This window comes from Melanerpes formicivorus, unplaced genomic scaffold (assembly GCF_026170545.1).
Source record: "Melanerpes formicivorus ecotype bairdi unplaced genomic scaffold, bMelFor1.0.p_v2 SCAF_112, whole genome shotgun sequence".
Classification (NCBI taxonomy): domain Eukaryota; kingdom Metazoa; phylum Chordata; class Aves; order Piciformes; family Picidae; genus Melanerpes; species Melanerpes formicivorus.
This window is the reverse complement of record NW_027142464.1, coordinates 1,195,267-1,222,147: the sequence shown is the minus strand read 5'-3', so window position 1 is coordinate 1,222,147 and position 26,881 is coordinate 1,195,267. Positions and strand designations below refer to the sequence as shown.

At 69.5% G+C, this 26,881-nt stretch overlaps 1 protein-coding gene across 3 annotated transcripts; it reads left to right on the top strand.

Annotated features, from left to right (window-relative positions):
* The first annotated feature begins 723 nt into the window (after positions 1 to 723).
* Positions 724 to 26,881, top strand: RARA (retinoic acid receptor alpha). 3 transcript variants are annotated; one of them, XM_068167113.1, is made up of 9 exons: positions 724 to 1,003; positions 8,151 to 8,460; positions 20,391 to 20,539; positions 20,670 to 20,811; positions 23,086 to 23,246; positions 23,338 to 23,514; positions 23,746 to 23,812; positions 25,124 to 25,282; positions 26,571 to 26,881. In XM_068167113.1, the coding sequence occupies exons 2-9, from the start codon at positions 8,283 to 8,285 to the stop codon at positions 26,780 to 26,782; spliced, it is 1,245 nt and encodes a 414-aa protein (XP_068023214.1). In that variant the 5' UTR covers positions 724 to 1,003; positions 8,151 to 8,282; the 3' UTR covers positions 26,783 to 26,881. The 3 variants fall into 3 exon arrangements, with proteins under 3 accessions (XP_068023214.1, XP_068023212.1, XP_068023213.1); XM_068167111.1 differs by having other exon boundaries at positions 726 to 1,003; positions 23,608 to 23,812; XM_068167112.1 differs by lacking the exons at positions 724 to 1,003; positions 8,151 to 8,460 and adding an exon at positions 15,226 to 15,473 and having other exon boundaries at positions 23,608 to 23,812.

The window sequence follows — 26,881 nt, the reverse complement described above, 5'->3', positions numbered from 1 at the left end:
CAGCGCTGGGCTCCCCAGTGCAAGAGAGACAAGGAGCGACCGGAGAGAGGCCAGCGGAGGCCAGGAGGGCCTGGAGCCTCTCCACGAGGCGCAAAGGCTGAGAGCCTGGAGCAGAGCAGCCCCCGAGGGGAGCTGAGCAATGCTCAGCCAGAACTAAATGGTGGAGGGCAAGAGGCTGGGGCCAGACTCTGCTCAGGGGTGCCCAGGGACAGGACAAGGGGCACAAAGTGGCACCCAGGAGGCTCCATCTGAGCAGGAGGAGAAAGTAGTTTGGTGTGAGGCTGCTGGAGGCCTGGAGCAGGCTGCCCAGAGAGGTTGTGGAGAGCTTCCAACCTTCCCCGGCCATTGTGCTGCTGGGCAAGCAGCTGTGGGTGCCCTTTTGGGGCGGGGGGGGGGGGGTTGGGCTGGGTGAGCTCCAGCAAAAAAAAACCCCCCACAACCCAAAGGCTTGCGCGGCCCCTTTAAGAGCCCCCTCCCCAGCCGCCCCGCGGCGCGCGCACCCGCTCGCGCTCCTTCCGCCTTCTCGAGACTTCAAAGAGTTACTGGCCCCGCCCGCGCCCCGCCCCACCAGCCCCAGGGGCACCGCCCCTGGGGGCGTGCTATTGGCTGGCGGGACGGAGCGTGGGCGGGGCCTGAACAAGGAGGGGCGGAGCTTCCTCCCCTCTCTCCCTCCCCCCCCCCCCTCCCACCTCCGCCGCCGCTGCCGCCGCCGCCGCCCCGCCCGGCTCAGCCCCGGGTAAAGTTTCCCCGCGAGCACATGACTCGCAATGGCCGCGGCCGCCGCTCGTTAAGCCCCCCCCTTCCTTCGCTTTCTCCTCCTCCCTCCGTTAACCCCCCCTCCCCACCTTCCTCCTCCTTCTCTCTCCTTAGGCCGGGTTGTTTCCCACCCCCACCCCACCCCCCTCCAGCCCCCCCTCCGTTTCCCGATCCCCGCCGCCGCCATGCAACCGCCACCGGGAGCTTCCCGGTTTTAAGGATCTCGGTGTGAAGTCGCCGTGATCAGGTAATGAGTGGGGCCTGTGGTCTCCCGTGGGTCCGATATTGAGGAAGGGGGGGGGGGGAATCAGTCGTTGTTTCGGTGAAACGGTTGCGGGGGGTGAGCGCCGTGATTTGATTACGGGAGTGCCGGGACCGGGTGAGGGTGGTGGGTGCTTGTCCCGCAGTGTATCCAGGAACTCCCGCACTTCGCCCCCAGTGGGGTGTCCTCGAATTGGGAGGGGCTGTTGGGGGTCTTGTTTGGCGGGGGGGGGTGGTCCCAGGAAGTTGGGGACCCCCTCGCCGGGAGGCGGCGCTGGGGTTTCCCCCCGGTAAGACGGGATCCTGGGGATCCCCCCCTCGCTCCGTCCGATCCCCGCGGCGGGTTGAGGGCCCCTGCCTGGCTGAGGCTGCCGTGAGCCCCAGAGGGGCAACGTTCCTCCCCGCCCCAGTTCCGGATCCAGGCTTTTCCTCGGGCTTGGCGGTGCGGAGCCCCCCCACCTCTGCCGTTTACCGGTGCTGGAGTCCCCCCCTCCGGGATCGGTTGGCTGGACGCTCCTGAGCGGCAGCGCTGCCCCCCCTCACCACCTCCGGGGCACCTCCAACGCTCGGGTTTCCCCCCCGGCCGTCTCCGGAGGGCCGGGACACCGCTACGGAACACGGTACTGGGGGTGGCGCCCCCCCCGGAATGACCGGGCCCCCCGCCCCCGAGCCTCCGGTGCGCACAGACCCGTTCGCCCACCCCCGCGGGGGGGGTGAAGTGGAGTGGGGGGAGCCGGGGCCGCTTCCCTTTTTCGGGGTGCGGAGCTGGCGGGGGCCGGGGCACAGGCGGTGAGGCTCGGCGGGGGAGCGGGGCCGGGGGCGCGGGGGGCGGCGGGGGCCGGGGCCGGGGTCCGGGGGGGCGGGAGCGGCGTCTGCGCCGTTTCCTGGCCGGCGGGCGGAGGAAGCCATCGCTCTCCGCGGCTGACAGGGCGCTGGCGCGGCGGCGGGGCCGGGCAGGGGGGGAGCCGGGCCGGGGCCGTCGGTCGCCGCCTTTCCCTTCGCCGCAGCAGATGCCCAGGGGCTGCGGAGCGCCCGCGGGGTCCTGGCAGCAGTGGAAGGGTGGGGAAAAGCTTCCCCGGTGAGGGCTCCCCCGGTGGGTGGTGGTGGGGAACACCTGGGGGCGGGCAACAGCACCTCAGGCTGAGAGGGGGCCGAGGCACAGCCCCCCTGGCGCTGGAGCTGGGATGTCCCCAAATCTGTGCCGCTGACCTTTGACCCCGTTGGGTGGCAGGGATTGTCCCGGTGGGTGCCGGGGGGAACGTGGGAGCTTCCCTGTGGTGCCCACGCGGGTCCCCACTATGGGGGTGGCCGCCCTGGCTCGAGGGGTGCTGGGCAGCACCGGCCGGCGGCTGTGGGTGCAGCACCCTGAGCACCGGCCCCGTGCCGGGATTAGCGGCTGACGGCTCGGTGGCTTAGCGGCCCCGCGGGCTGCTCCCGGGCCATATGTCACCCGTGGGCCCCACACCCTGCCCTTGGGGGTGACCTTGCTGCGGTGCGGGGATACCAGCGGCCCCAGGAGTGCTTGTGCTGAGGATGCCGATGGGTGCCCAGCCCCCTTCATCCAACACCCACGGCCCCCCGGGGTGGCACGGCTGGCACCAGTGGGCACCAGGACATTGTGGCAGAGGGCAGCGTGCTCCATCCCTCACTGGCCGCTGGTACCCGATGCCAGGCAGGCTGCCTGGCTTTGCCTGGTCGTCCTTGCGCACCGGACGTGTCCCCGGTGCTCCGCCGCCGTGCCGGGAGCTGCGTCGCAGCGGCCGAGCCTGGGGAGGGCCCTCGCCGCCGCCTGCCCTGCGGCGCTGGGATTCACCAGCTCGGCGACTCCGGCTCTATTTATAACCGGGAGGCTCTGGCGTGCCAACGTGCCACACTCTGCTGCGCTGGCCATGGGCAGAGCGTGTCCTGGGCCACCCGCCCTGATGCCAGCGCTGCCACCAAAGAGGTAGCTGAGCTCTGGGGGTCCCTCAGCCCTTTTTGGGATCCCCCGGCCCCTTTTGGGGGGCGTTGCTGCAGCACCGTGTGGGTGTCCTCGGCTGGCAGAGCTGCGGATCCCTCACAACGTGTCCCCAGAGGCCCCCGGGCGCTCGGTGCCACGAGATGCCCCTATGGTGCAGGGCCCCCCATGGCAGTGCCAGGCTCGGGGAGGGGGGGAGGGCTGCGGTGCCGGCAGGCGCGGGGGGGGGGGGGCTGCGATCATATCTGCGGTGCCACATGTGCTGATCACGGAAAATAGGTTAATCTCCCTGCGGCTGGAGCCGGCTTAGCGGGGGGCGGCTCATGGCAGGGCCCGGCGAGGGGCCGCGTGCGCCCGGTCCGGCCTCCGCTGGCCCCGGCAGAGCCACGGCTGCCAACCTGCCACGGGGGACGTGACGGTGGCACGGGGCTGCGCCGGCCGGCTTGCGAACGCGGCGGTGCCCGCATCCCCGAAGTGGGTTTTGGCCTTCTCCAAGGTGTGCCAGACATCCCTCCCCCCCACCCCACCCGCGTAGCTTGATTCCGGGGCTCTAAAATCCAAGCCAGGGGCACGGTGCCACCGAATCCCAGCGTCTGGGGTAGGGGGGGTGGGGGTGTCGTGCAGCTGCCCGCCCGCTGCCGTCCACCCACGCCGGCCGCGGGCGCCGTGTCCCGAGCGGCCCTGTGCGGCGGCCGTCGGTGCAAGCCAGCTGCACTTGTCCGCCGGCTGTCGCCGAGCCAGAAAGGGCTGTCTGGGGCTGTGCTGTTCCCGGCACGGCGTTCCCAGGGCGCCGGCTGCGCGCCACAACCAGGGCTAAAAACAACCTAGCGGCTGCCATCCCGCTGCTTCCCGGGAGCCCGCAGGCAACCGGCTGCGGGGGTACCCCGGCACCGGGACGTTCCCCAGCAGCGGGATGGGCTGCGGGATCTGCGGTTCTCTGCGCTCATCCTGAGAGTCAGGCTGGGTCTGGTGTCCCCTCCGGGAGCCTGCAGTGCCGGGGTGTGGGTGGGGGTCCCCAGGGCGCTGTGGGGCTGGTGGGTACCCAGGCATGGCTGGGTTGGGCTGCTCCCGCCAGGCTCCATCTGACTGGAACCCATGGCGTAGCCAGGCTGGGGCAGTGCTGGCGGCAGTGGCGGCGTGGCACAGCCGTGCCCGTAGCGGGGGCCGTGGCGGGGGCCGGGGCACCTGTTCCCGCAGAAGAATGGCGTTGTCTGGCGGCGGGTGCGGGAGGTGTAACCGGAGCGGCGCCTTCCCGGCGTAACCGGAGCTGGCCCGGCCACGACAGGTGGAATTTCAGTTTGTGGCTCCCACCCGGCAGGGGGATGTGGAGGTGCCAGAGTGAGGACCCACCCGGTGGGGTTGACAGCCGCTCCCTGGGCTGTCCTTGTGCCCCTGCGGGGTGGGGAGGCCAGAGTGGGCACCATCCCCACCAGCAAGGACGCTGTGCCCGCTGGGCACTGGGGCGTCACTGGCCCCAGGTTCATGCTGGGGGTAGTGGCAGCGGCCAGGTGTGGGTTGGTGCTAGGGCGCAGGGACACTGGTGCTGTCCAGGGGCCTGCGGTGGGGCTGAGCAAGCCCTTGGGTGTGCCACTGGCCCCTGGGAGCAGGGTGAAGGTTCTGGGGTCCACATCAGTCCCTGCACCCCCGGATTCCCTCGAACAGGGGCTGTGGGCAGCCTTGGCTCTGGCACATGCAGCCTGTGCCAAACGTGTGCCGCCGGCCCCGGCCGTGCTGCCGGGGCTGGGCCGTGATTCACGGCTGCCCGGGGACGTGAGAAACGTGACGGTGACTCACGGCCGAGATGCTTCGGGGGTACGGGGAGGGGGTCTCGCTCGGTGGCTCTGCCGGGGGGCACCTCACACCTCCTGTGCAGTGCTGGCCAGCCCGGGGAGAGCCAAAGCTGCCGGGGGGGGGGTAAAGGGGGGGCTGGTGGCATCGAGGGGCAGCCGAGCACTTGGCCTCGCGTGTGAGGCTGCTCCGGTTCGGGCGCTGACAGCAGCGAGGAAACCGCAGGCTGTGACCGCAGCGGCTCCGCGGGCGCTTCCTGCCCTGCCCGGGAGGCTGCCAGCGGAGCGGGGCCACCCTGCTGCCCCCGCACCGGGGGGCATGGCACTGCCTCCGGCTGCACACATGCTGTGCGGGTGGCCTGGCACCGGGGTGTCCCCAGGAGCGGGGGCAGTGAGGTGTGGGCAGCAGCCCCCCGTGCCAGGTTGGAGAGCAGAGGCAGATGGAAGAGCACTGGGGCAGCGGGCATTGGGGTGGCAGTGGTGCCAGGGCAAGCAACTGACGTGATAGGGGAGCAGGGTGGCAGGGTCTGGGGTGGTAGGGGAGCAAGGTGAGAGGGTCCTGGGTGGCAGGGGCCCATGGCAGTGGGGCTGGTGCTGAACTGAAACCCAGCTGCCCGGGAATCGAGAGCGGAGAGGGGAAGCTGCGGCCAGGAGCGTGGTGCCCGCAGGCATGACAGGAAGGGCTCGGTCACTGCCCGCCTCCCCCCTGGGCACCCCAGAGCAACCCTGGCCCTGCTTGCCCCTGTGGTGCCAGGAGGGGGGCCAGGGCGGTGCCCCCGCTCACCGGCGTGTCACATCCGGGCGCTGGCACTGCCATCGCTGTGTGCCCCGGCAGGAAGCACAGCTGGCTTTGGTGGTACGGCAGCGGGCACGGGGGCTGGGGGTGCTGCTTGCACTGGGGACTTGGGGGGAGCCCATGGGGTGCTGCCTGCTCCCCTTGGTGGGCAGGGCTGGGGCTGGCTGCTGGGGGGAGGTGGGTGTCCTGGTGCCACCATGCCGGTGCAGTCCCTGCCACTCTGCGGTTAGCGTTGGCTGTGCCAGGCACAGGGGAGCAGGATGTGACCCTGCAGGGGTGTGGGCAGTGAACCCAGCCTTGGGGTCACAGCTGGGGGCTGGTTTTGGGAGGGATCTTTTAGGCTGGGGGCTGGTGCCAGTGCTGGCTGTGTGGAGTGGGCTTCATGCCCCGGGTTGGGGTCGTGGGTGGGCAGGGCGGCCTGGGCCCCTCCCCAGCCACACTGCCGTCAGCCCTGGGCACGGCTCCGGGCTGCGTGTCCGTGCGTCTGTCCGCTCCCGGGGGCCACCCCTGGCTCGGGCGGGAGGTTCCTCGTGGCTGGGGTTTGGCCCGGGCCCCGTGGCTGTGTTTTCTGCGGGGCTGGAACGAGGAGCTGGATTCCAGGAAGCTCCAGGCCTCGGCCAGCTCCTGCCCTGCGCTGGAGGAAACGGCGCCGGCAGGGCGAGCGTGGACCCCCCCCGAGGGGCTGCGTGGCCCCCAGCTGGCACAGGCTGCTCTGGGAGCAGGGTCTGCCCGGGACATCCGGGACCCCAATTTGAGAGGCTCAGGGCTCCCGTTTGAGATGCCAGAGACCCTCGTTTGGATGCCCAGAACTCCTTGGTGAGGAAGCAGCTGTGTGCCAGGGTCTGTGCTGGCACAGGATGCCCATCAGGACTCCTCTGGGCCGCAGCTCCTTCTGCTCGTGGGCACCCATGGGAGTGGGGCTGAGTGGCATCCCTGGAGCCTCCTGCCTGCTGCTGGTCCCATGGGTGTTGGAAGGGGCATTGGGAAGGGTCTGGCTGCTGCCTGGCAGGATCGGGGTGCCTGGTGGCCTGGGTGGCACTGCTGGCCTCACTCGGTCCCAGGCCAGGGGCTTGTGGGGAGGGGGGCAGAAGTAGGTTGAGTAATTGGGCCCCAGTGTGGCTGGCACAGTGCCCAGCGTGCACTTGGCACCGGCAAACATAAACAGTTCTTTCCTTGCCTCTGTCCCCTCTGCTCCCCCTGGCCAGGGTGACTCGGGGGGGGCGGGGGGGGCTGTGGCTTGGCTGAGGGCACCACAAGCAGCCCCCCACCCTGGGCAGTGCCACACCCGTGCAAGCGCCATCGGCTGCCTGGTGCTGAGCCGTGGCCCCCGTGCCCGGGCGGACGCTGACCTGGCATCCGGCACCGTGCCCAGACGGTGCCCATGGGAATCCTGCACGTGCTGCAGTGCCCAGCAGCGTGCCCTGTGCCAGGGAGGGGTGTGACCTCCCACCCCTGCCGTTGCTGGGTGCCCACCTCAGGGGGCAGCTTGACCCTGGGCCTCTCTGTGGGTGCTGCTGTGGGTCCCCGTAGGCAGGGGGGGCAGCGCTGCAGCGGGGGGGTGCTGGTGTGAGCTGGGGGTCCTGCTTCGGGAGGGTGCAGCCAGCTGGGCGCTGGGGGGAGCGGGCAGGGCTCTGCCCAGCCCAGCCCCTCCCCAGTGCCTCGCCGGGCGGCCCAGCCTTGTTCCTCTGGATCCTTTTCCGCCTCCGCGGGGCCGGGAGCCAGCACTCGGCAAATAAACAGCCCCCGCCGGGCAGGGTGCCAGCACTTAAATAAACAGCCAGCCCGGGATTGTGAAAGCCCGTGCCCCCCTTCCCACCGCTGCCCCCCGCCCCGGCCCGGCCTGCAGGGTCTGTGCCCTGCTGGGTTGGCATGGGAGCTGCCAGCGCAGCCCAGCACATGGCATGGGGTGGGAGCTGCGTCCCGACGGGCAGAGCCCAGCCCTGCGGCGGGCAGCCGGGCTGAGCCCCTGGCTCCTGGGCTCGGGTGGGGGTGAGCCCCCTCCTGCCCCGGGCTGGGTGGCTGAGCCCCTCGGCGTGTGGGCACGGGGCGGGCATGGCGGGTGAGGGCGCGCGGCCGTGACGGCAGAGCCAGGCTGGAACAGAGCTGCTGTCCTCAGGGGACCCTGCTGTGCCAGTCTCCCCTGCCAGCTGCCTCACAGGCCCCCGGCCTGGAGCAGGGGGTACTGCCCCCCTGGCACCCCTGGGGCCCCCCGAGGGCAGGGTGAGCCTGGGGGAGCAGGTTTGGGGCTGTCTCATAGCCGCTGTCCCGGGTGGGTGCCCCCCGGGGTTGTGCTGTCCCCATGCCACGGCCACGCCGTGCCCTGCCCCCCCGCCGCTAAGCCAGGATCTGTGCCCCGCGCCTGCCGGCCCCGGTGGTGTTAATCTGGGGGATTGGCATTAATCTGGCTGGGGGACACCAGGCCTGGCCGGCTGCGCCCTCCCGGGGCCGGCAGGGGATGTGCCCTTGGGCTGGGGGGGGCGGGAGGGGAGGAGGGGGTTTGGGGAAGCTGAGGGGCAGCTGGTGGGTGCCACATCGGGGTGGGGGCCAGGCCAGTAACCCCCTCCACTAACCCCTATCTCTGCTCCCCCCACAGCGCCGCAGGAGCCAGCGTCGGCAGCCAGGACAGTGCCGGGCATCGGGGTGCCCGCGGGCCCCATGCTCTGCTCGGCCCCCGCGCCCCGCACCTGAGAGCCCCCTCCCCCCCTGCACTGGAGACCCCCCCACCATGGCCAGCAACAGCAGCTCCTGCCCCACGCCTGGAGGTGGGCACCTCAATGGCTACCCCGTGCCCCCCTATGCCTTCTTCTTCCCCCACATGCTGGGGGGGCTCTCGCCGCCCAGCACCCTGGCTGGCATCCAGCACCAGCTGCCCGTCAGCGGATACAGCACCCCCTCACCTGCCAGTGAGTACCACAGCGCCGCGGGGGGGCTGGGAGGGGGACCCCTCTGTGCCAGGGTTGGTGCCCAACGTGGGATGCAGGTGCCAGCCTCAGGCTGCTGCTGTGGCACAACTCTGTAACGTGTCCTGGGGCGGTGGCACCTATGGGGGGGAGGCTTCTCTCTGTCCCCAGCCACCATGTAGCCCACCCTTGGGGCACTGGTGTTTGGGGGGCAGCGACTCCTTGCCCGGTGGGAGGTGAATGCCAGGCACTTCCCTTCGGGTGTCTCTGTTAGCGCTGCTGGGGAAACCGAGGCCGGGAGCGGGCAGCGGTGCCCGGCGCGGGGGGTGTGTGTGCCACTTCATCGCTGTGCCTTAGTGGTTGTCTTTGTGCCCGGCTGTGCGCGGCCCGGCCGGCCCTGCTGAGGTGCCGTTGGCTGGCACCGACACTGGCACCGACGCTGGCACCCACCGGGGGCCGGTACCGCGCCGCGTCCCCGCGGCAGCTCTTTGTTCACCGGCGGCGTGGGGGAGGCGATGAAGGCAATCATCGCGTCTGCTCCTGATTCAATTTCCCCCTGACAGCATCGTCCATCACGGCCCCGGTAATCACCACCCCTCCGCCGCGGCAGCTGGGAGCCCGCGGGAGGTGGGCGACCGGCCGCGGGCCTGCCTGCCGCGGGTACCGGCACCGCCACCCCAGCCCTGGCCTCGGGGCGTGCCTCAGTTTCCCCACGCCCTCGCTGGATGCCGCGGGGGTCGTCCGCCGGGCCCCTTTCCCATCGCCGGCACGGGCGCGGGTGTGTGCCCTTGCCCGTTCCCGAGCCGTGCTGGCATGGGTGCCCCGTGGCAGTTGCCGTCGGGAAGTCCCCTGTGGGTTGGGGTGTGGCGGGACCCCCTCCTGTCCCGTCCCTGGCCCCGGGGGACGGTGCAGGTCCGGGCAGGGCCGGCCCCGGGCGCTGTCCCCCGCCGGAGCCGCCCCGGCGGCGGTGGGACCCAGCGGGACCAGTTCCGCGGCTGGGTGGCGGCGGGCGGGGCCCCTCCCCCGCGCGGGCTCTGGGGCCATTCCCGGCGCGCGGGGTTGTGGGAACGGGGCTGGGGGGGGGGGGTGTCGGGGGAGGACCCTGTCCTGTCCCCCCCCATCTGGGACACTGGGGCACGGCTGGGGTCCCCGGGGGCTGGTAACAGCCGGGGAGACCGTCCCTCAGTTGCCCCCCGCCCTTCCCCCTCCCCTGGGGAGCGCAGGGGGCACGCAGAGGGTGGGGGCACCATGTCTGCCCCCCCCCCCCCAGCACCCGTGCAGCCCCGGTGGGTGCCCTGTTCGTGGGGGTCCGGCAGTGTTGGGTGTGTGCCCATGGGGGAGCCCCCTGCCCTCCTCATGGCGCTGCGGCTGGCAGGGACCCGCTGGGGTCCGTCGCCTAGCTCAGGGGGACTTGGGGCTGGGGGGCCACGGAGGGGCCCGGTGCAGCCCCCCCCACCCCCGCAGCTGCTCACGCACGTCTGGCCCCGCCGCCAGCCCTCCCTCGCCAGATGTGCCGCAGCTGTGCGGCCCCGGGGCCGATCCGGCTGGGACCTCCTGGGGCTGCAGATGCCTCCCCCCGGGGTTCAGCTGGGCCGGGGGTGTTGGCACCGGGGATCTGGTGGTGTGGCAGCTGCCCTGCAGCTGCCCTGCAGCGGTGCCAGCTCTGGACCCGGGGGTGCTGTGTGCTTTGCCCCTCCAGATGCGGGGAGATGAGATGAGCCCTGTCCTGTGCATGGTGCTGGGGGCTGCTTTGGGTGCAAAGGGGGCCTGTGGCACCTCTGGCACGAGGAGGGTGTCCCTGAGTGCCCTGGGAGCCACTGTCCTGCCAAAGCCCTGTGCCAGGGCCCTTTGTGCCATGAGGTGAATGCGCTTGGCAAAGGGAAAGTGAGTGGAGGTGCTGGGCACAGCTCTGGGGACCCTGGCACTGCCCCTTGGTACAAGCCCTGCAGCCTGGGAGGAGGGCACAGGCTCCCCTGCCCCACGCTGGCACCCTGGGGTGGGCAAGGGGCAGTGGAGGTGGGGGGCACCTAGGGCTGGATTGAGTCCTGCCCACACTTAGAGCTGCATGTGCCCGTGTGTGCCCGCTGCAGGGGGCAGGGTGTGTGTGTGTGTGTGCACATCTGTGTGTGCATGGGGCCAGCTGCCTGGGGGTGCCCATGCCCCTGTGTGCTGCCAGCTGTGCACGTGTGTGCCCTCCTGCCTGCTCACAGCTGTGCACGCGTGTGGCAAGCATGTGCAGGGCCGGGAGGCCCTGTGCCCGGTGCCCACCCTGCCGAGCATGTGCCCATGCCTGTGTGTGCATGTGGAACGTGCTGTGGGGCCGCCTGTGTCCCCGTGCCAGGTGTGTGTGCATGCATGGCAATGTGTGTGGCAGTGCCAGGGCTGTGCCTCTGCCCCTCCTCCCCAGGAGCTCCGCGGTGGCCCTTGTGCCATGGGGCTTGGCTGTCCCTGGGGGACCCCTCACCCAGCGCAGGGTCTTAGCGGGGCAGGAGGGGGGGGGGAGGAGCACAAGGGATTCCCGCCCACCCCTCGGGGGGGGGGGAGGGGGCTCTCTGGGCTGCCGCCCCCACGGGGACCCTCTCTCCGCCCTGGTTCCCAGGCTGCTGGAAACGGGACCCTTCGCGGCCCCCTCCCCCTGCAGGCGGGGCCCCCCTTGGCCCCACTCCGGGCTGCCGGGCCGGGGGGCCCTGGCCCTGTCACCCTAGCCTCTGGCTCTGGTTTCCTCCGCGCCGCAGCCTCTCCCCCGCAGCGCTCCCTAATTAATTAATTTTTAAAAATTAATGAGCAAAACGTGCTCCCTGCAGGCCGGGAGCGGGGGGGGGGCTTGGGGGGGAGGAGATGTGACGGGGCGGGGGGGGGGAGCGGTATGACGGGGCTGGGGGGCCCTGCTTGGGGCAGAGAAGCTGGGGGGGGGGGGGGGAGACCTCATGGGGTGCGGTGTTGCGGGGGGGGGGGGGGCACACCCCCCAGCCCCCCTATCCTCGGCCGGGGAAGATTGATGAGGCTGGGCCCCCACGCCTGGGAAAGGCCATTAGGGAGGAGGTTTTCTATCACTGTCACGGGGGGCCGGGGGGGGGGAGCCGCCCGCGCCCGGCCCGGAATTCGCTGCGCTGAAAAGCCGCTGAAGGGGATAAATGGGGGATCAATGGGGGCTTTAGAAGTGGGCGGGCGGGCGGGCGCGGGGGGCTGCGGGGCCCCCGAGGTGCCAGGATGAGGGGCTGGGGGGAAGGGGCTGGGGCCAAGCACCCACCCACCCACTCACCCTAGACCCCACGGCTGCCGTGGGTGGCTTGGCGTGGTGGTGGGGGTGGTCTCTGCCCGCGTCCCGTTGTCTGTCCCTGGCTCTGCGCTCCCCAAGCAGCCTGCTCTGGGCATAGCAGTGTTCCCCCCTCCCCCCGTGGCGTCCCCCTGAGTGTGGGGGCTGCGTCTCCTTCATGCTTTTGGGGGCACCTTGTGTCCCCCCCCACCCCCGGCAACAGCCACCCCCGAGAAATGAGGCCAGGAGGAAGCGGGGGGGGGTGGGGGGGGGAGGCTGGAGGGGCCCCTCCTGGTGTCTCCAGAGGTGACGGGGGTGGGGGTGGGACATGTCGCGTCGGCGGACCACGGCCCATGGCAGGGTACCCCCAACGGCAAGGCGCCCCCCCATGACCCTCACACCGCGGGGGCTGCGTTTGGGGGGGGGGGGAGGAAGCGCTCCCCTCGCCCGGCTGCGGCATTAAAGCTTTGGGGTTGTTGGGGTTTGGTTTTCGACCTCTCTCTTCCTTCCTTCCTTGTTGCTGCCGGCGTGGGTCCCGAGGGGGGGGGGGGGGGGGTTGGTAGCGATGCCCCCAACGGGGGCCGGGCAGCGTGTGGCACGGCTGGGCCCAGCCGCGCGGTGCCACCGGCCCGCGCGTCCCCTCTTGTTGTCGCCGCCGTCACAGCCACATTCTTTCCAGCGCTGGTAAATGACTCAGAGCAGACATTTGTCATGTTCGCTGCAGGAAGTTGGAGCAGCGCTGGGGCTTTTGTTCGGAAACCTGCTGGCTAAGCAAAGCCTTTGACTTTCTATTATTATTTAAACAGGCGCTGCCGAGCGGCCGCGCGCACACGCGGGCGGGCGCGCACACGCACACACACACACGCGCGTGTGCTCGCTGACGTGCACACATGCGCTCACACGCATGCACACGCACGCACGCACGCGTGTACTCGCGTGCACACGCGTATGCACACACACGTGTGTGCGTGTGCTCAGGCACAGAGACGCGTGCACACGCGTGCATGTGTGCATGCAGACGTATATGTACACGCATGCACTCGCATGCACGCGCACGTGGACGCACACAGGTGTGTGCGTGCACACGTGCACACATGTATGTACTCACAGGCACAGAGACACATGCATGCACACGCACATGTACTCGCATGCACGCGCACGTGGACGCACACACATGCACACACACGTGCAGGCACACACATGTGTGCGTGCACACGTGTACCCATGTATGTACTCACATGCACACACACGCATGCGCACACACGTACTTGCATGCACGCGCACGTGGATGCACACATGCACACACATATGCACACACACCTGCAGGCACACACATATGTGCGTGCACACGTGCACACATGTATGTACTCACATGCGCACAGAGACATGCATGCACACACATGCATGTATGCATGCAGACATATATGTACACACATGCACACATACGCATGCACACACACGTACTCGCATGCACGCACACGTGGATGCACACACGTGCACACACATATGGACACACGTGCAGGCACACACGTGTGGGCGTGCACACATGTATGTACTCACATGCACACAGACACAGAGACACGTGCATGCACACACATGCATGTGTTCATGCACACATATACGTACACACATGCACACATACGCGTGCACACACACATGTACTCGCATGCACGTGCATGTGGATGCACACACATGCACACACGTGCAGGGACACACGTGTGCGTGCACACACATGCACACATGTACTCATGCACACAGACACAGAGACACATGCATGCACACACATGCATGTGTGCATGCAGACATATATGTACACACATGCACACATACGCATGTACACACACATGTACTCACATGCATGTGCACGTACATGCACACACATGCACACCCCCATGCACACACACACACACACGTGCTCCTCGTGGCCTTTTTCTTCTCCCGTTGTTTCTCCCTCCCCTTTCAGCTGTCTCTGGGGAGGGCAGGTTGGAAACCCAGGCAGGCTGCTTCGCCCTGCCTCTCACTCCGGGGGTGGGTGCAGGGGCTGCAGTGTGGGGTGGGCATGAGGAGGGTGCCCACAGCCTCGGGATGTGCGTGTGTGCACGCTGCCACGCGTGTGCATGCTGCCACGCATGTGCACACAGGCACACCCGGCAGCTCTGCAGCCTCCCTGCATGCTCCATGTGCCCACCCAGCGCTGGCATCGGTGGCAGTGCCTGCATCTTCCCACCGGTGTCCAGCTGTGCGCGCCGTGCTGCTCCAGCCCTTGCCAGGAGCTGGGCAGGGGCTTTGGGTGGGCCCTGCAGCACCCTGAGCTCTCCCTCTGCAGGCGCCTCTGCGGTGGGCAGTGCAGAGGCCATCGTGTGCCAGAGTCTGTGTGCTCAGTGTGGCTGTGCCAGCGGTGCCATGCTGCAGGAAGCAAGGGTTGGTGGGTGAGACTGTGTGGCAAGGAGGTTACCTGCATGTCTGGGCAGTGGCACTGCTGGAGCCCAGCCTGCGGCCACCGTCCTTGTCGTGGGTCCACCCCTGTCTGGGTGCAGGCAGCAAGGCTGATGCCAGTCTGTGTGGGCAGTGCTGTCACCACAGAAAGGGCCTGTGGCTGGGGATGCCACCTGCCGTGGGGGTACAGTGGGGAGGGGCAACGTGCTGTGTACTGCATGGGACACACGTGTGCAGAGGGGGTGTGCACACCGAGGACATGCACCCACACGTGTGCCCTGCTGCTCCCGTGCCAGCTGGGCACATGCCACACACGTGGAGGTGTGTGCAGGAGGGGTGCACACGCGTGTGCGTGCCCGCGGCCTGCCCCCTCCCCACGCGCGGGCGCAGTGGGGATGCCAACAAGCACCTGGTCTGCCATGCAGCGGGGACACGCGTGTGCACACACACGCGTGTGCACACACACACGCACATACACCCCTTGTGCGGTGGCACCCGCACCCCCGGGGGGGCAGCCGGGGGTCAGGCCGAGGTGAGCCCTTCCCCGCCGGGTTCAGCCGCAGTTCAGCCGCATCCCATTAGGCAAATGAGCCACGGCCCCGGGCAGCCCCCGGCCGCCGGTAGACCCCGGCTCAGGGCACCCCTGGGCATCCCCCCCCGGCCTTGGGCAGCCCCTGGCCTGGGGCACTGCCCCCCAGCAGCCCCTCGGTCCCCTAGCAGCACCTCCAGCCCCTTCCCGCTTGGCGCTGGCCCCGCGTGTTGCTGTGCCCTCCGCGCGTCCGTGTCCGGTGCCGTCCCGGGGAGGGGAGGAGGCAGGGGGCGGCCCCGCGGCGCGGAGCGGGTTAAGGCTGTGGGGAGGCGGCTGGTGTCGGGAGGGACCGGGGCTGCCGGAGCCGCAGAGCCGGCGGGGCTGCGCCTTCCTCCCCTCCCCCCGTCCTCCTCCTCCTCCTCCGCCTTCTCCTGCCGCCGCCGCCTGCCCGGGCGCGGAGCGGAGCGGCGGGGCCCCGCTCCCCCGGCTGAGCCGCGGCGGGGCCATGGCAGCGCGGCGCGGGGCGCCCCGGGGACCCGGTTCCCGTGGGGGGGGGGCACTGACCGCCTCGGGGCCGCCCCCCCCCCCCGACGAACCGGGGAGAGCCGCCCCCGAGGGGAAGGGGGGACTCCCGGGCCATGTACGAGGGAGCGGCGGTGGCGGGGCTGCCCCCCGGCCCCTTCCTCCGGATGGATTTCTACGGGCCGGGCCCGGGCTGTTTGCTACCGGAGCGTGGCCCCCCTGCGCCCCGCGGGGCTCCCCGGCGCCCCCCGCCCTGGAGCAGCTCCGGCCGCTGTAGGTACCGCGTCCCGGGGCCGGCCGAGCCTCTCACCGCGGCCTCGGGCCGGTGCAAGAGCCTCGGCCCGGCGAGGGGAGGGGAGGGGGAGAGCGGCCAAAAAAAAACCGGGGCGGGGGCGGGGGGTGCGGGGATGGTGCGGAGCGGTGGGTGTGGGGTGCTGGGTGCTGCGCTGGTTGCAGGCGGAGGGTGCTGGCGGCTTGGCTACGGGCGGGGGGGGGGGGGGGAGTGGGATCGGGGTGGGTGCTGATCTCCGGGGGGCTGCCAGGCTCTGTTCAGCCCTCCCGCTCCCGGCCCCGCACCCTCCCCGCGGGCTCCATCGCTCCCTCCGCTCTCCTTGCGCAGAAGCCGCGGGCTCGGCCATGAGCAACCCTTGTCCTATTTCGGCAAGAGCCGGGACGGGGCTGGGGCTGGGGCCGAGGCTGGGGCCGAGGCTGGGGCCGGGGCCGGGGCTGGGGCTGAGCTTGGCGGCCCCCCCCCCGCCCCGCACCCTCTTCCCGCCCGCGGGGTCGGCGGCAGCTCCAGCCCCGCCGGGAATTTCGCTCGCTCCCGATAAGGGCTCCGAGAAAATCCCATTAAATGTGGAGCGGCCGCGGCCGCTGCTGCTGCGCGGGGGGGGGAGCCGGCGTGGAGCACCCCCCGCAGGCCCTGCCGGGGAGCAGGGGGTCCCCCTGTGCTGGGGTGTCCCCTGGCTTGCGCTGCCCCCCTCATCCAGGGGGTCCCTGGTGCCGATGTGGAGGTCCCGCTGGTGGGATCCTGCCCTGTGGCCCTGGGAGGGTCACAGCCTGCTGTCCCCCCGTGGGTCCTTGGGCACGGGCAGGCCCCGTGCTCCGTGCAAACGCGGGGGGGCACGGAGGCTGTGTGGACCCCTCTGTGCCAGGGTGGGCAGTGGGAGCAGGGCATGGGCAGTGCACTGCCGGCTGCCCCCCAACCCTGAGGGCTGCCACCCCATGGGAGACGCGAGGCCCTGCTGTGCTTTGTGCCCAGGGTCTGGGTGGGCTGGAGGAGGTCCTGTGCCACCCACCCCCATCAGCAGGCAGCTGTCCAGCCTGGCATGGTGCCCAGGGGCCACGGGCAGCGATAACAGCCCGGGGAAAGTCCTGCCGGGCTCCGTAGGACTTTCACCTCGATAAGGGCTGTGGGGCCCTTTCGTGGGGTGCAGCCGGGCTGGGGGGGGCCGTTCCTTCCCGGGGGGCTGGCGAGCCCCTCTCCCGGGTTGCCCTTGCCGTGGTGATGCCCGCTGCAGTGCCCGTGGCCGGTGCTGTCCCGGGGGTGTGCGGCCGTGGCCCCCGCGGTCTCGCTCCCCTTATTGTCTCGACCTTTCCGCTGGCACCGAGCGCGGCGCCAGGGCCCTTTGTCTGCAGCCGGGGACGGTGCGGGGCTGGGGGCTGCCTGGGGAGCCGTGCAGCAGGCAGGGGCCGCCTGTGCCAGGCTGCAGTGCCATCCCCTTAGCGCAGAGCACCCCAGACCCCCACGGAGGCCATGCTGTCCCGAGTGGGGTGGCTGGGGGCTGTCATACCCACCCTGTACCCCCAGTCCTGCAGGAGAGGGAACTCCTGGCCAGGGCCCCCTCCCTGTGGGCTGCAGCTCTGGCTGCACTGTGGCAGTGGTGCTGCCCGTGGCCGCTGCTCAGGCCAGGGGCACCTCTGGGCTCTGGTCACTGTGACCATGACCCAGCGGGTGTGTGGGCAGCGGGTGCTGGCAGGGCTCCCTGGCAGGGTGCCCTGTTCCCTATGTCATGCCGAGGTGCTGTGTCTCTCCCCAGGCCAGGGGTGCCAGCCCAGGGGTGTCAGCCCATGGCACGCCTCAGTGCTGCTGGTGTTGGAGCTGCCGTGCCTCAGTTTCCCCAGAGACAGCTCTGGCTGTGACTGTGCCCAGCGGGGCTGGCCCCACGGTGCTGGCTGCTGGCCCAGTACTGGCACTGCCTTGCCTGGCAGGACATCATCTCGCTGGCAGAGGGGTGGGGGGAAGAGCTCAGGGTTTGGGGAGGCTTCCCTGGAGCCTGGGCATGTTCCACGCTGCAGAGGGGGAAACTGAGGCACGAGTGCACTCCCAGGGGCGGTTTGCAGAAGCTCACGGAGGCAGTTGGCATTCCGTGCCAGCGTGGGTCCGTGTGCTGCGGGGGGTTTTGCGGGGTGCCGCGGGGGTCTTGGAGGGTCCGTGGGGTTGGGTTGTGCACAAGCACCGCCCCAGTGAGCCCGGGGCGGGGGGGGGGAGGGGGGGGGGCCCTGCCGTCGCCTCGCGTTAGCTGTGCTCTGTCACCCCGGGCCGGCCGGGGACGTGCAGCCGGCGCAGCGCTGCGGCACGGGGTGGTGGCGGCGGCGGCACGGCGGGTGGCAGATGGGTGAGTCGGGGTGCCGGGGACCCCAGGCTCCGGCGCTGGCGGCGGGCAGGACCTGTGGGTCCACTGGGCAGGGTGTTCTGTGGGGAACAGGCGGGGTGGAGGTGCCCAGCGGGCTGAGCACCGTGCCCGGTGGCACATGGGCAGGACTCCTTGCCCTGGGGCACCTCAGGTCTCTCGGGACCCTCCTTCCTGCCCCTCCCTGGCCCCCTCCGAGGTGCAGGAATTTGGGGCACGTGGGATCCTCGTCCGCAGGAAAGCTCTGGGTTGGGCCCCATGGCACAGGTGTGGGGCTGTCCTGCCTGGCACCACGCTGCCTGGCACGCCAGCCCTGCCCCGTCAGAGCCCCTGGCTGCCCAACTTCAGAGGCCTGAGCGCTGGCCCCGGCTCCGGCCCGGGAGCCATGCCCGGCGTGGGTGCCGGCAGCGCGGACTCTCGCTTGTGCCGCGGGCCCTGGCACACGGCGTGGCCCCGCGGGCGCTTTCCCACGGCGGGGCGGGGGGTGCCGGGTGTCGGGGTGCCCTGGGGTCCCTCGGTGCGAGCAGGAAGCGGGCGGCGGGGCCGCGGGCGGGGGCGTTCGCCCGGGGACGCTGCTGGAGCCGCAGCATCTGGTCTGCAGCTGGGCCCCGCTCCCGGCGAACGGGGGTGGGGGCAGGACGCCTGGGCCCCTCCCGCTCCAGGGGGAGGTGTGGCTGGAGGAGGGAGCCCCACACCGTGGATCCCGGGTGTCCCCAGCTGCCCCCTCCTGCCCCCAGCCCTGCGGGAGCAAGAGAGGTTGGCACCCATCCTGCGCGCTCGGCACCGCCGGGCGCTGCTCTGTGCCCTCCCCTCGCTCTGCGGGGGCACCCCCGGCCTGGTGCCACCGCCATGTGCTGCGGGGGGGGCCGGCCGTGCCGCTGCCCCGGCGGTGCCCTCCTCGGTGGCACGGCGGTCCCTGCGGTGGCAGGGGATTCCCGCGGCACTGGCACAGCCGTCCCTTGCCTGGGGATGGAGCGTCGGGGCGGGGGAAGAGAGGGAACCGGGTCCCCTCCCCCTCCTTCCGCACCCAGCACATCAAAATCTTGTCAAATCTGCATTTTGTGAGTGCAGCTCTCCACGAGGAAGTTCTTAAATTATATAAAAGAGGAGATAAATTATAGACGACGTCGGCTCCGGCGCTTTAATGGCTCCGCTCCCGCGAGTGCCAGCGGAGATTTATTCACTGCCGCCCGGGAAGCTCTGCCCGGCGCTCGCCCCCGTGCCCTGCGCGCTCCCCTCCCACCCTGCCGCCTCGGAGCCCGCCCCACACCGCCCCCATCTCCCACCCCTGCCCTCTCACAGCCCGCTCCTCGTGCTCGGAGCCCACCTTGCACATTCCCTCCCTACCCTTGTATGCTCCTATCCCACCCCCCATGCTCCTACCCCACCCCCCATCCTCCTCCCCCACCCCCCACCCTCCTACCCCACCCCCCATCCTCCTACCCCATCCCTCACTCTCCCCTCTCCTCGCTGCCTCCTCGCTGTCCCTCTCCCTTCCCACTCACCTATCCCCCACCCTATGTGTTGGGGGTGACCTTGTCCCCACTGTCCCCCTCCCTGGCCTCGTCTGCACCCCAGACCTTTGGCAATGGCAGAAGGCACAGCCAGGCTGGGGACCTCCTTCCCCCCGCCCCAGCCCTCATCCCTCCCCACCCCACGGCCGGCAGCGGGACCCTTCCTCAGCTCAGCTGAGCTGCAGGGTGGATGCCCCTGACCAGGGGCTCCTCGCGGCACTCCCGACTCCAGAGCCGTTTCTGGGGGCCCTTTTCTGGGGTGCAGGGGCCCGGGGGGGTGAGGGGGGGCTGTGCTCCCCCCGCGTCGGGCCGGGCCTTTCATATCCTGCTCGACTGGTTCTGGCTCCTGCAGAAAACATTCACAAACATCCCGGGGCCGGGGAGCACTTAACCCCTGCCTGCCTGCACCCCACTGCTCTGCCCCCCCCGGGGGACACAAACCTTGTCCGGGGGTTGGGGTGGGGGTGGGCTCAGGCACCTCCCGGACGGCCCAGGGGGCAGTGGGAGTCAGGGGAGGTAGGAGGCATCCCCTGGGATTTTGGGGTGCAGGAGGGGAGCAGACACATCCCACGAGGTTTTGGGGTGTGAGGGACACCCTGGGGTGTGTCTGCCCCCGGGCTGGTGAGGCTGTGCCAGCACCTGGTGGCAGGGGGCTGCCTGCTGCGGGCAGGGGGCTGCTGGGGTCCTGCCTTTTGCCTTTGCTTCTTGGCTGCTGGTTGGTTTTTGGGTGGTTTTTTTTTTTGTTGGGTTTTTCTTTTTGTCTGCCTGCATTCTGCGGCGGCTCCGTGGCCTGGAAATGTCAACTTGCATCTTCCCAGCTCCTGTCCCCTCCCCAGCGGCCGGCAGGGCCCCGGGGCCGGGCAGGGCTCGGGGTGGGCAGCACAAGGAGGGGACGGGCAGGGCCGCCGGGACCTGCAGGACCACCGGGACTGGGCAGCACCAGCCCTGGTGGCAGCGTCAGGAGTGTGTGTGTGTGTGGGGGGGGGGGGGTGGTCCTGCCCGGGGGTCTCCGTGCCCTGAGTGCCCTCCTGCCGCCCCCGCAGCCGTCGAGACGCAGAGCACCAGCTCGGAGGAGATTGTGCCCAGCCCACCCTCGCCCCCGCCCCTGCCCCGCATCTACAAGCCCTGCTTCGTGTGCCAGGACAAGTCCTCCGGGTACCACTACGGGGTGAGCGCCTGCGAGGGCTGCAAGGTGAGAGCTGCCAGCGCCCCCTGCCAGGGCCACCGGCCCCCCCCCCCGCCCCGGTGGCTGCAGGGGCTGGGGGGAGGGGGTGGGGGCGGCCTGGGCGGGCGCTGACTGGCCCCGGGGGGGGGGTCTGCAGGGCTTCTTCCGGCGCAGCATCCAGAAGAACATGGTGTACACCTGCCACCGCGACAAGAACTGCATCATCAACAAGGTCACCCGCAACCGCTGCCAGTACTGCCGCCTCCAGAAGTGCTTCGAAGTCGGCATGTCCAAGGAGTGTGAGTGCGGGCACAGGGCTGGGGCAGGGGCAGAGGTGGGCACAGGGCTGGGGCTGGGACAAAGGTGGGCACAGGGATGGGGCTGGGGCAAAGGTGGGCACAGGGCTGGGGCTGGGATGAAGGTGGGCACAGGGATGGGGCTGGGATGAAGGTGGGAACAGGGACTGGGCCAGGACAAAGGTGGGCACAGGGCTGGGGCTGGGATGAAGGTGGGCACAGGGATGGGGCTGGGATGAAGGTGGGCATAGGGATAAGGCAGGGATGAAGTTGGACACAGGGACTGGGCCAGGACAAAGGTGGGCACAGGGATGGGGCAGGGACAAAGGTGGGCACAGGGATGGGCCTGGGATGAAGGTGGGCACAGGGATAAGGCAGAGATGAAGTTGGGCACAGGGATGGGGCTGGGATGAAGGTGGGCACAGGGACTGGGTCAGGACAAAGGTGGGCACAGGGATAAGGCAGAGATGAAGGTGGGCACAGGGACTGGGCCAGGACAAAGGTGGGCACAGGGATGGGGCTGGGATGAAGGTGGGCACAGGGATGGGGCTGGGACAAAGGTGGGCACAGGGCTGGGGCAGGGGCAAAGGTGGGCACAGGGATGGGGCTGGGGCAAAGGTGGGCACAGGGCTGGGGCAGGCATGAGGCTGGGCACAGGGCTGGGGCAGGGGCAAAGGTGGGCACAGGGATGGGGCTGGGATGAAGGTGGGCATAGGGATAAGGCAGGGATGAAGTTGGGCACAGGGGCTGGGCCAGGACAAAGGTGGGCACAGGGATGAGGCAGAGATGAAGTTGGGCACAGGGATGGGGCAGAGAAAAATGTGGGCACAGGGCTGGGGCAGGGACAAAGCTGGGCACAGGGATGGGCCTGGGATGAAGGGGGGCACAGGGATGGGGCTGGGACAAAGGTGGGCACAAGGACTGGGCCAGGATAAAAGTGGGCAAAAGGATGAGGCAGTGACAAAAGTGGGCACAGGGATGGACCTGGGATGAAGGAGGGCATAGGGACTGGGCCAGGATAAAAGTGGGCAAAAGGATGAGGCAGTGATGAAAGTGGGCATAGGGATGCGCCTGGGATGAAGGAGGGCATAGGGATAAGGCAAGGATGAAGCTGGGCACAGGGATGGGCCTGGGATGAAGGTGGGCATAGGGATAAGGCAGGGATGAAGTTGGGCACAGGGATGGGGCTGGGATGAAGGTGGGCATAGGGATAAGGCAGGGATGAAGTTGGGCACAGGGACTGGGCCAGGACAAAGGTGGGCACAGGGATGAGGCAGGGATGAAAGTGGGCAGGGGCTGGGAGAAAGGTTGGCACAGGGCTGGGGCAGGGATGAAAGTGGGTACAGAGATGAGGCCGAAACAAATGTGGGCACAGGGCTGGGATGGTAACAGGGACAGAAATGGGTGATGAGGACACCCTGCCCAGGTGCAGCCAAGGGGCCCAGGCGTGGGGGCCCCATCCCAGCAGCCCCTAGGCCATGCCCAGTGAGGCCCTGGAAGGGGGTGGGGGGGGGAGGTGGAGAGGGGGCCCCCAGGGTTTGTGTCACAGCTTGGCCGTTGCCAGGGCAACACGTGATTGATGATGTCAGAGATAAATGACGCTGAGGAGGCCTCCTGGTGCCAGTTGTCATGGTGCCCAGGCTGTACCCCCCGCGCCGGGCGGCATCGCGGGGGTGGCTGCTGGGGGGCGACGGCTGCTGGGGCGCAGCTGCCTCCTTCAGCCCTGCCCCATCTGCTGCCCCCGTGGGGGCTGTGAGCCCCCCTGGGAGGGGGCTGGCAGATGCTTGGGTGGGGGTGTGTGGTGTGCAGGGCATGGTTCAGCATCCCAGGGGCTCAGCCTGCACCCAAAGGGGGTCCTGGCCCCCCCCCAGCCCGCAGAGGCTGAGCCTTGTGAGGCGTGGGGCTGTGCCCAGCTGGTCCCCCCGGGGGGCTGCTGCCTTGTCCCCTGCCTGTCCCCACGGTGGCTCAGCTGCCATTTTCTGCCTGCCTGGAGTCTCTCTGCACGCTGCTGCCTTTGCAGGGCACAGCTGAGCGCTGCCCCCGCGGCCAGGGGGGTGCTGTGTGCCCCGCCAGGCTCTGAGGTCACCTCCCAACGACCTGGGCAGGGGCTCAGTGGCAGGAAAGCCGCCTGGGGCCGGGGGCTGCCCTGGCCCTGTGTCACCGCGGCTGACGCCATCGCCGGGGCAGGAGGGCAGAGCGTGGTGGTGCCAAGCCCCAGCCTGGGCAGGGCGGGGGTGGCAGGAGGAGGGGGTGGCACCGACCCTGCTGTGCCCGCAGCCGTCCGCAACGACCGGAACAAGAAGAAGAAGGACGCGCCCAAGCCGGAGTGCTCGGAGAGCTACATCATCACCCCCGAGGTGGAGGAGCTGATCGAGAAGGTGCGGAAAGCACACCAGGAGACCTTCCCTGCCCTCTGCCAGCTGGGCAAATACACTACGGTGAGTGCCAGGGGGTGCCCGGGGGGCGCCGGGGGAGGGAGCCCGGCAGCCTTGCGCCCTGACAGCCCCCCCCCCCCGGCTCCCCCTGCAGAACAACAGCTCGGAGCAGAGGGTGTCCCTGGACATCGACCTGTGGGACAAGTTCAGCGAGCTCTCCACCAAGTGCATCATCAAGACCGTGGAGTTCGCCAAGCAGCTGCCCGGCTTCACCACGCTCACCATCGCCGACCAGATCACGCTGCTGAAAGCCGCCTGCCTCGACATCCTGGTGAGGGGCACGGGGCAAGGGGGAGGGGCAGGGGGCAGCGGGCAGCGGGGGGGGGGCACGGTGCTGAGCGCCCTGGCCTGGCCCCCTGCCCAGATCCTGCGGATCTGCACTCGCTACACGCCGGAGCAGGACACGATGACCTTCTCGGATGGGCTGACCCTCAACCGCACCCAGATGCACAACGCCGGCTTCGGGCCCCTCACCGACCTGGTGTTTGCCTTTGCCAACCAGCTGCTGCCCCTGGAGATGGACGACGCCGAGACCGGGCTGCTCAGTGCCATCTGCCTCATCTGCGGAGGTGTGTGCTGCCGCGGGCACCTGCCCAGCGCCCGGGCACCTGCGCAGAGCCTGGGCACCCGTGCAGCACCTGGGCACCTGCGCAGAGCCTGGGCACCTGCCCAGTGCCTGGGCACCTGCGCAGAACCTGGGCACCCATGCAGCACCTGGGCACCTGCGCAGAGCCTGGGCACCTGCACAGAGCCTGGGCACCTGCGCAGAACCTGGGCACCTGCGCAGAACCTGGGCACCCGTGCAGCATTTGGGTACCTGCCCAGCGCCCGGGCACCTGCACAGAGCCTGGGCACCTGCCCAGCGCCCAGGCACCTGCGCAGAGCCTGGGCACCCGTGCAGCATTTGGGTACCTGCACAGAACCTGGGCACCTGTGCAGCACCTGGGCACCTGTGCAACATTTGGGTACCTGCCCAGCGCCCGGGCACCTGCACAGAGCCTGGGCACCTGTGCAGCATTTGGGTACTTGCATAGCACCCGGGCACCTGCACAGAGCCTGGGCACCTGTGCAGCACCTGGGCACCTGTGCAGCACCTGGGTACCTGCCCAGCACCCGGGCACCTGCGCAGAACCTGGGCACCTGTGCAGCATTTGGGTACCTGCCCAGAACCTGGGCACCTGCGCAGAACCTGGGCACCTGTGCAGCATTTGGGTACTTGCATAGCACCCGGGCACCTGCACAGAGCCTGGGCACCTGCACAGAGCCTGGGCACCTGTGCAGCACCTGGGCACCTGTGCAGCACCTGGGTACCTGCCCAGCACCCGGGCACCTGCGCAGAACCTGGGCACCTGTGCAGAATTCGGGCACCTGTGCAGCATTTGGGTACCTGCCCAGAACCTGGGCACCGGTGCAGCACCTGGGTACCTGTGCAGCATTTGGGTACCTGCCCAGAACCTGGGCACCTGTGCAGCACCCGGGCACCTGCCCAGCACCCAGGCACCTGTGCAGCATTCAGGCACCTGCCCAGCACCTGGGCATCTGCCCAGTGCCCAGGCACCTGTGCAGCATTCGGGCACCAGCCCAGCCCCTGGGCACCTGCTTGGCTCTCCTTCCCTGAAGGCTGACCAAGGAGACCCCGAAGGGTGCCCTTGGCTGTGGCACAGCCATCCTGGTGTCACCCCACGGGGCCCTGTAGAGGGAGCTGGGCTGTATCTGCGCCCACAGAGGGCAGGGGGGGTGGATAGGATGCGTGTGACCCCCACTTTGACCGCTGTGTCCCTCCTGACCCCCACGTTGACCGCTGTGTCCCTCCTGACCCCCACTTTGACCGCTGTGTCCCTCCTGACCCCCACTTTGACCGCTGTGTGCCCCCCGCCCAGACCGCCAGGACCTGGAGCAGCCGGACCGTGTGGATAAGCTGCAGGAGCCGCTGCTGGAGGCGCTGAAGATCTACGTGAGGAAGAGGAGGCCCAACAGGCCCCACATGTTCCCCAAGATGCTGATGAAGATCACAGATCTCCGCAGCATCAGCGCCAAGGGTGAGCCCTGGGGAGGGGGGCAGCTACACCCCATGTGCCGGGGTGGGGGGCATGGGCACGGGCATGGGCAGCAGTGGGGACCCAGGGCACAGCTTCCTCCAGAGGGCACAGAGGAGGAGATGCCCTCAGCACTGCAGCCTCCAGGGATGCTGGGAGCGTGGCTGTGCCCCTTGGCACCCAGGGATAAGCAGGGCCAGGGGTGCAAGTTTAAATGTGCCAGTTTAGGTGTGCCAGTTTAGGGGTGCTGGTTTGGGGGTGCCAGTTCAGGGGTGCTAGTTCAGGGGTGCTGGTTTAGGGGTGCCAGTTCAGGGGTGCCATTCGGGGGTGCCCGTTCAGGGGTGCTGGTTCAGAGGTGCCAGTTCAGAGGTGCCATTCGGGGGTGCTAGTTCAGGGGTGCCAGTTCGGGGGTGCTAGTTCAGGGGTGCCAGTTCGGGGGTGCAATTCGGGGGTGCCAGTTTGGAGATGCCAGTTCAGGGGTGCCAGTTCAGGGGTGCCAGTTTGGGGGTGCCAGTTCAGAGGTGTCAATTTGGAGATGCCAGTTCAGGGGTGCCAGTTCAGGGGTGCCATTTGGGGGTGCCAGTTCAGAGGTGCCGGTTCAGAGGTACCAGTTTGGGGGTGCCACTTGGGGGGGCTAGTTCAGAGGTGCTGGTTCAGAGGTGTCAGCTCAGGGGTACCAGTTCGGGGGTGCCGGTTCAGGGGTGCCAGTTCGGGGGTGCCAGTTCAGGGGTGCCATTCAGGGGTGCCAGTTCAGGGGTGCCAGTTCGGGGGTGTCAGCTCAGGGGTGCCATTCAGGGGTGCCAGTTCAGGGGTGCCAGTTCGGGGGTGCCAGTTCAGGGGTGCCATTCAGGGGTGCCAGTTCAGGGGTGCCAGTTCGGGGGTGCCAGTTCAGGGGTGCCATTCAGGGGTGCCAGTTCAGGGGTGCCAGTTCGGGGGTGCCAGTTCAGGGGTGCCATTCAGGGGTGCCAGTTCAGGGGTGCCAGTTTGGGGGTGCCAGTTCAGGGGTGCCAGTTCGGGGGTGCCATTCGGGGGTGCCAGTTCAGGGGTACCAGTTCAGGGGTGCCAGTTTGGGGGTGCCAGTTCAGGGGTGCCAGTTCAGGGGTGCCAGTTCGGGGGTGCCATTTGGGGGTGCCAGTTCAGGGATGCCATTCGGGGGTGCCACTTCGGGGGTGCCAGCTCAGGGGTGCCATTCGGGGGTGCCAGTTTGGGGGTGCCAGTTCAGGGGTGCCAGTTCAGAGGTGCCATTTCGGGGGTGCCATTCGGGGGGTGCTGACCCCGGCCCTTCCCGCAGGCGCCGAGAGGGTGATCACGCTGAAGATGGAGATCCCAGGCTCGATGCCACCTCTCATCCAGGAGATGCTGGAGAACTCGGAGGGCATGGACACGCTGGGGGGGCAGCCAGGGGGTCCCCGTGCCGGCAGCCTGGGCCCCCCCCCGGGCAGCTGCAGCCCCAGCCTCTCGCCCAGCTCCAACCGCAGCAGCCCTGCCACGCACTCGCCGTGACCTGCGCCCGGCCCGCACCAGGACAGAGCCCTGCACGCCCCGGCGTGGGGCGGGGGGGGTGGTGGTCACATGAAACGACCCCCAGGCCTCGGCCCCGGC

Bases quoted from the DNA above. Each gene is read 5' to 3' on its own strand.
- RARA (XM_068167111.1), top strand. From the start codon at position 8,283: ATGGCCAGCAACAGCAGCTCCTGCCCCACGCCTGGAGGTGGGCACCTC. The intron at 20,540-20,669 runs GTGAGAGCTGCC...GGGGGTCTGCAG, and splicing joins GCGCCTGCGAGGGCTGCAAG to GGCTTCTTCCGGCGCAGCAT. The intron at 23,247-23,337 runs GTGAGTGCCAGG...CTCCCCCTGCAG, and splicing joins AGCTGGGCAAATACACTACG to AACAACAGCTCGGAGCAGAG.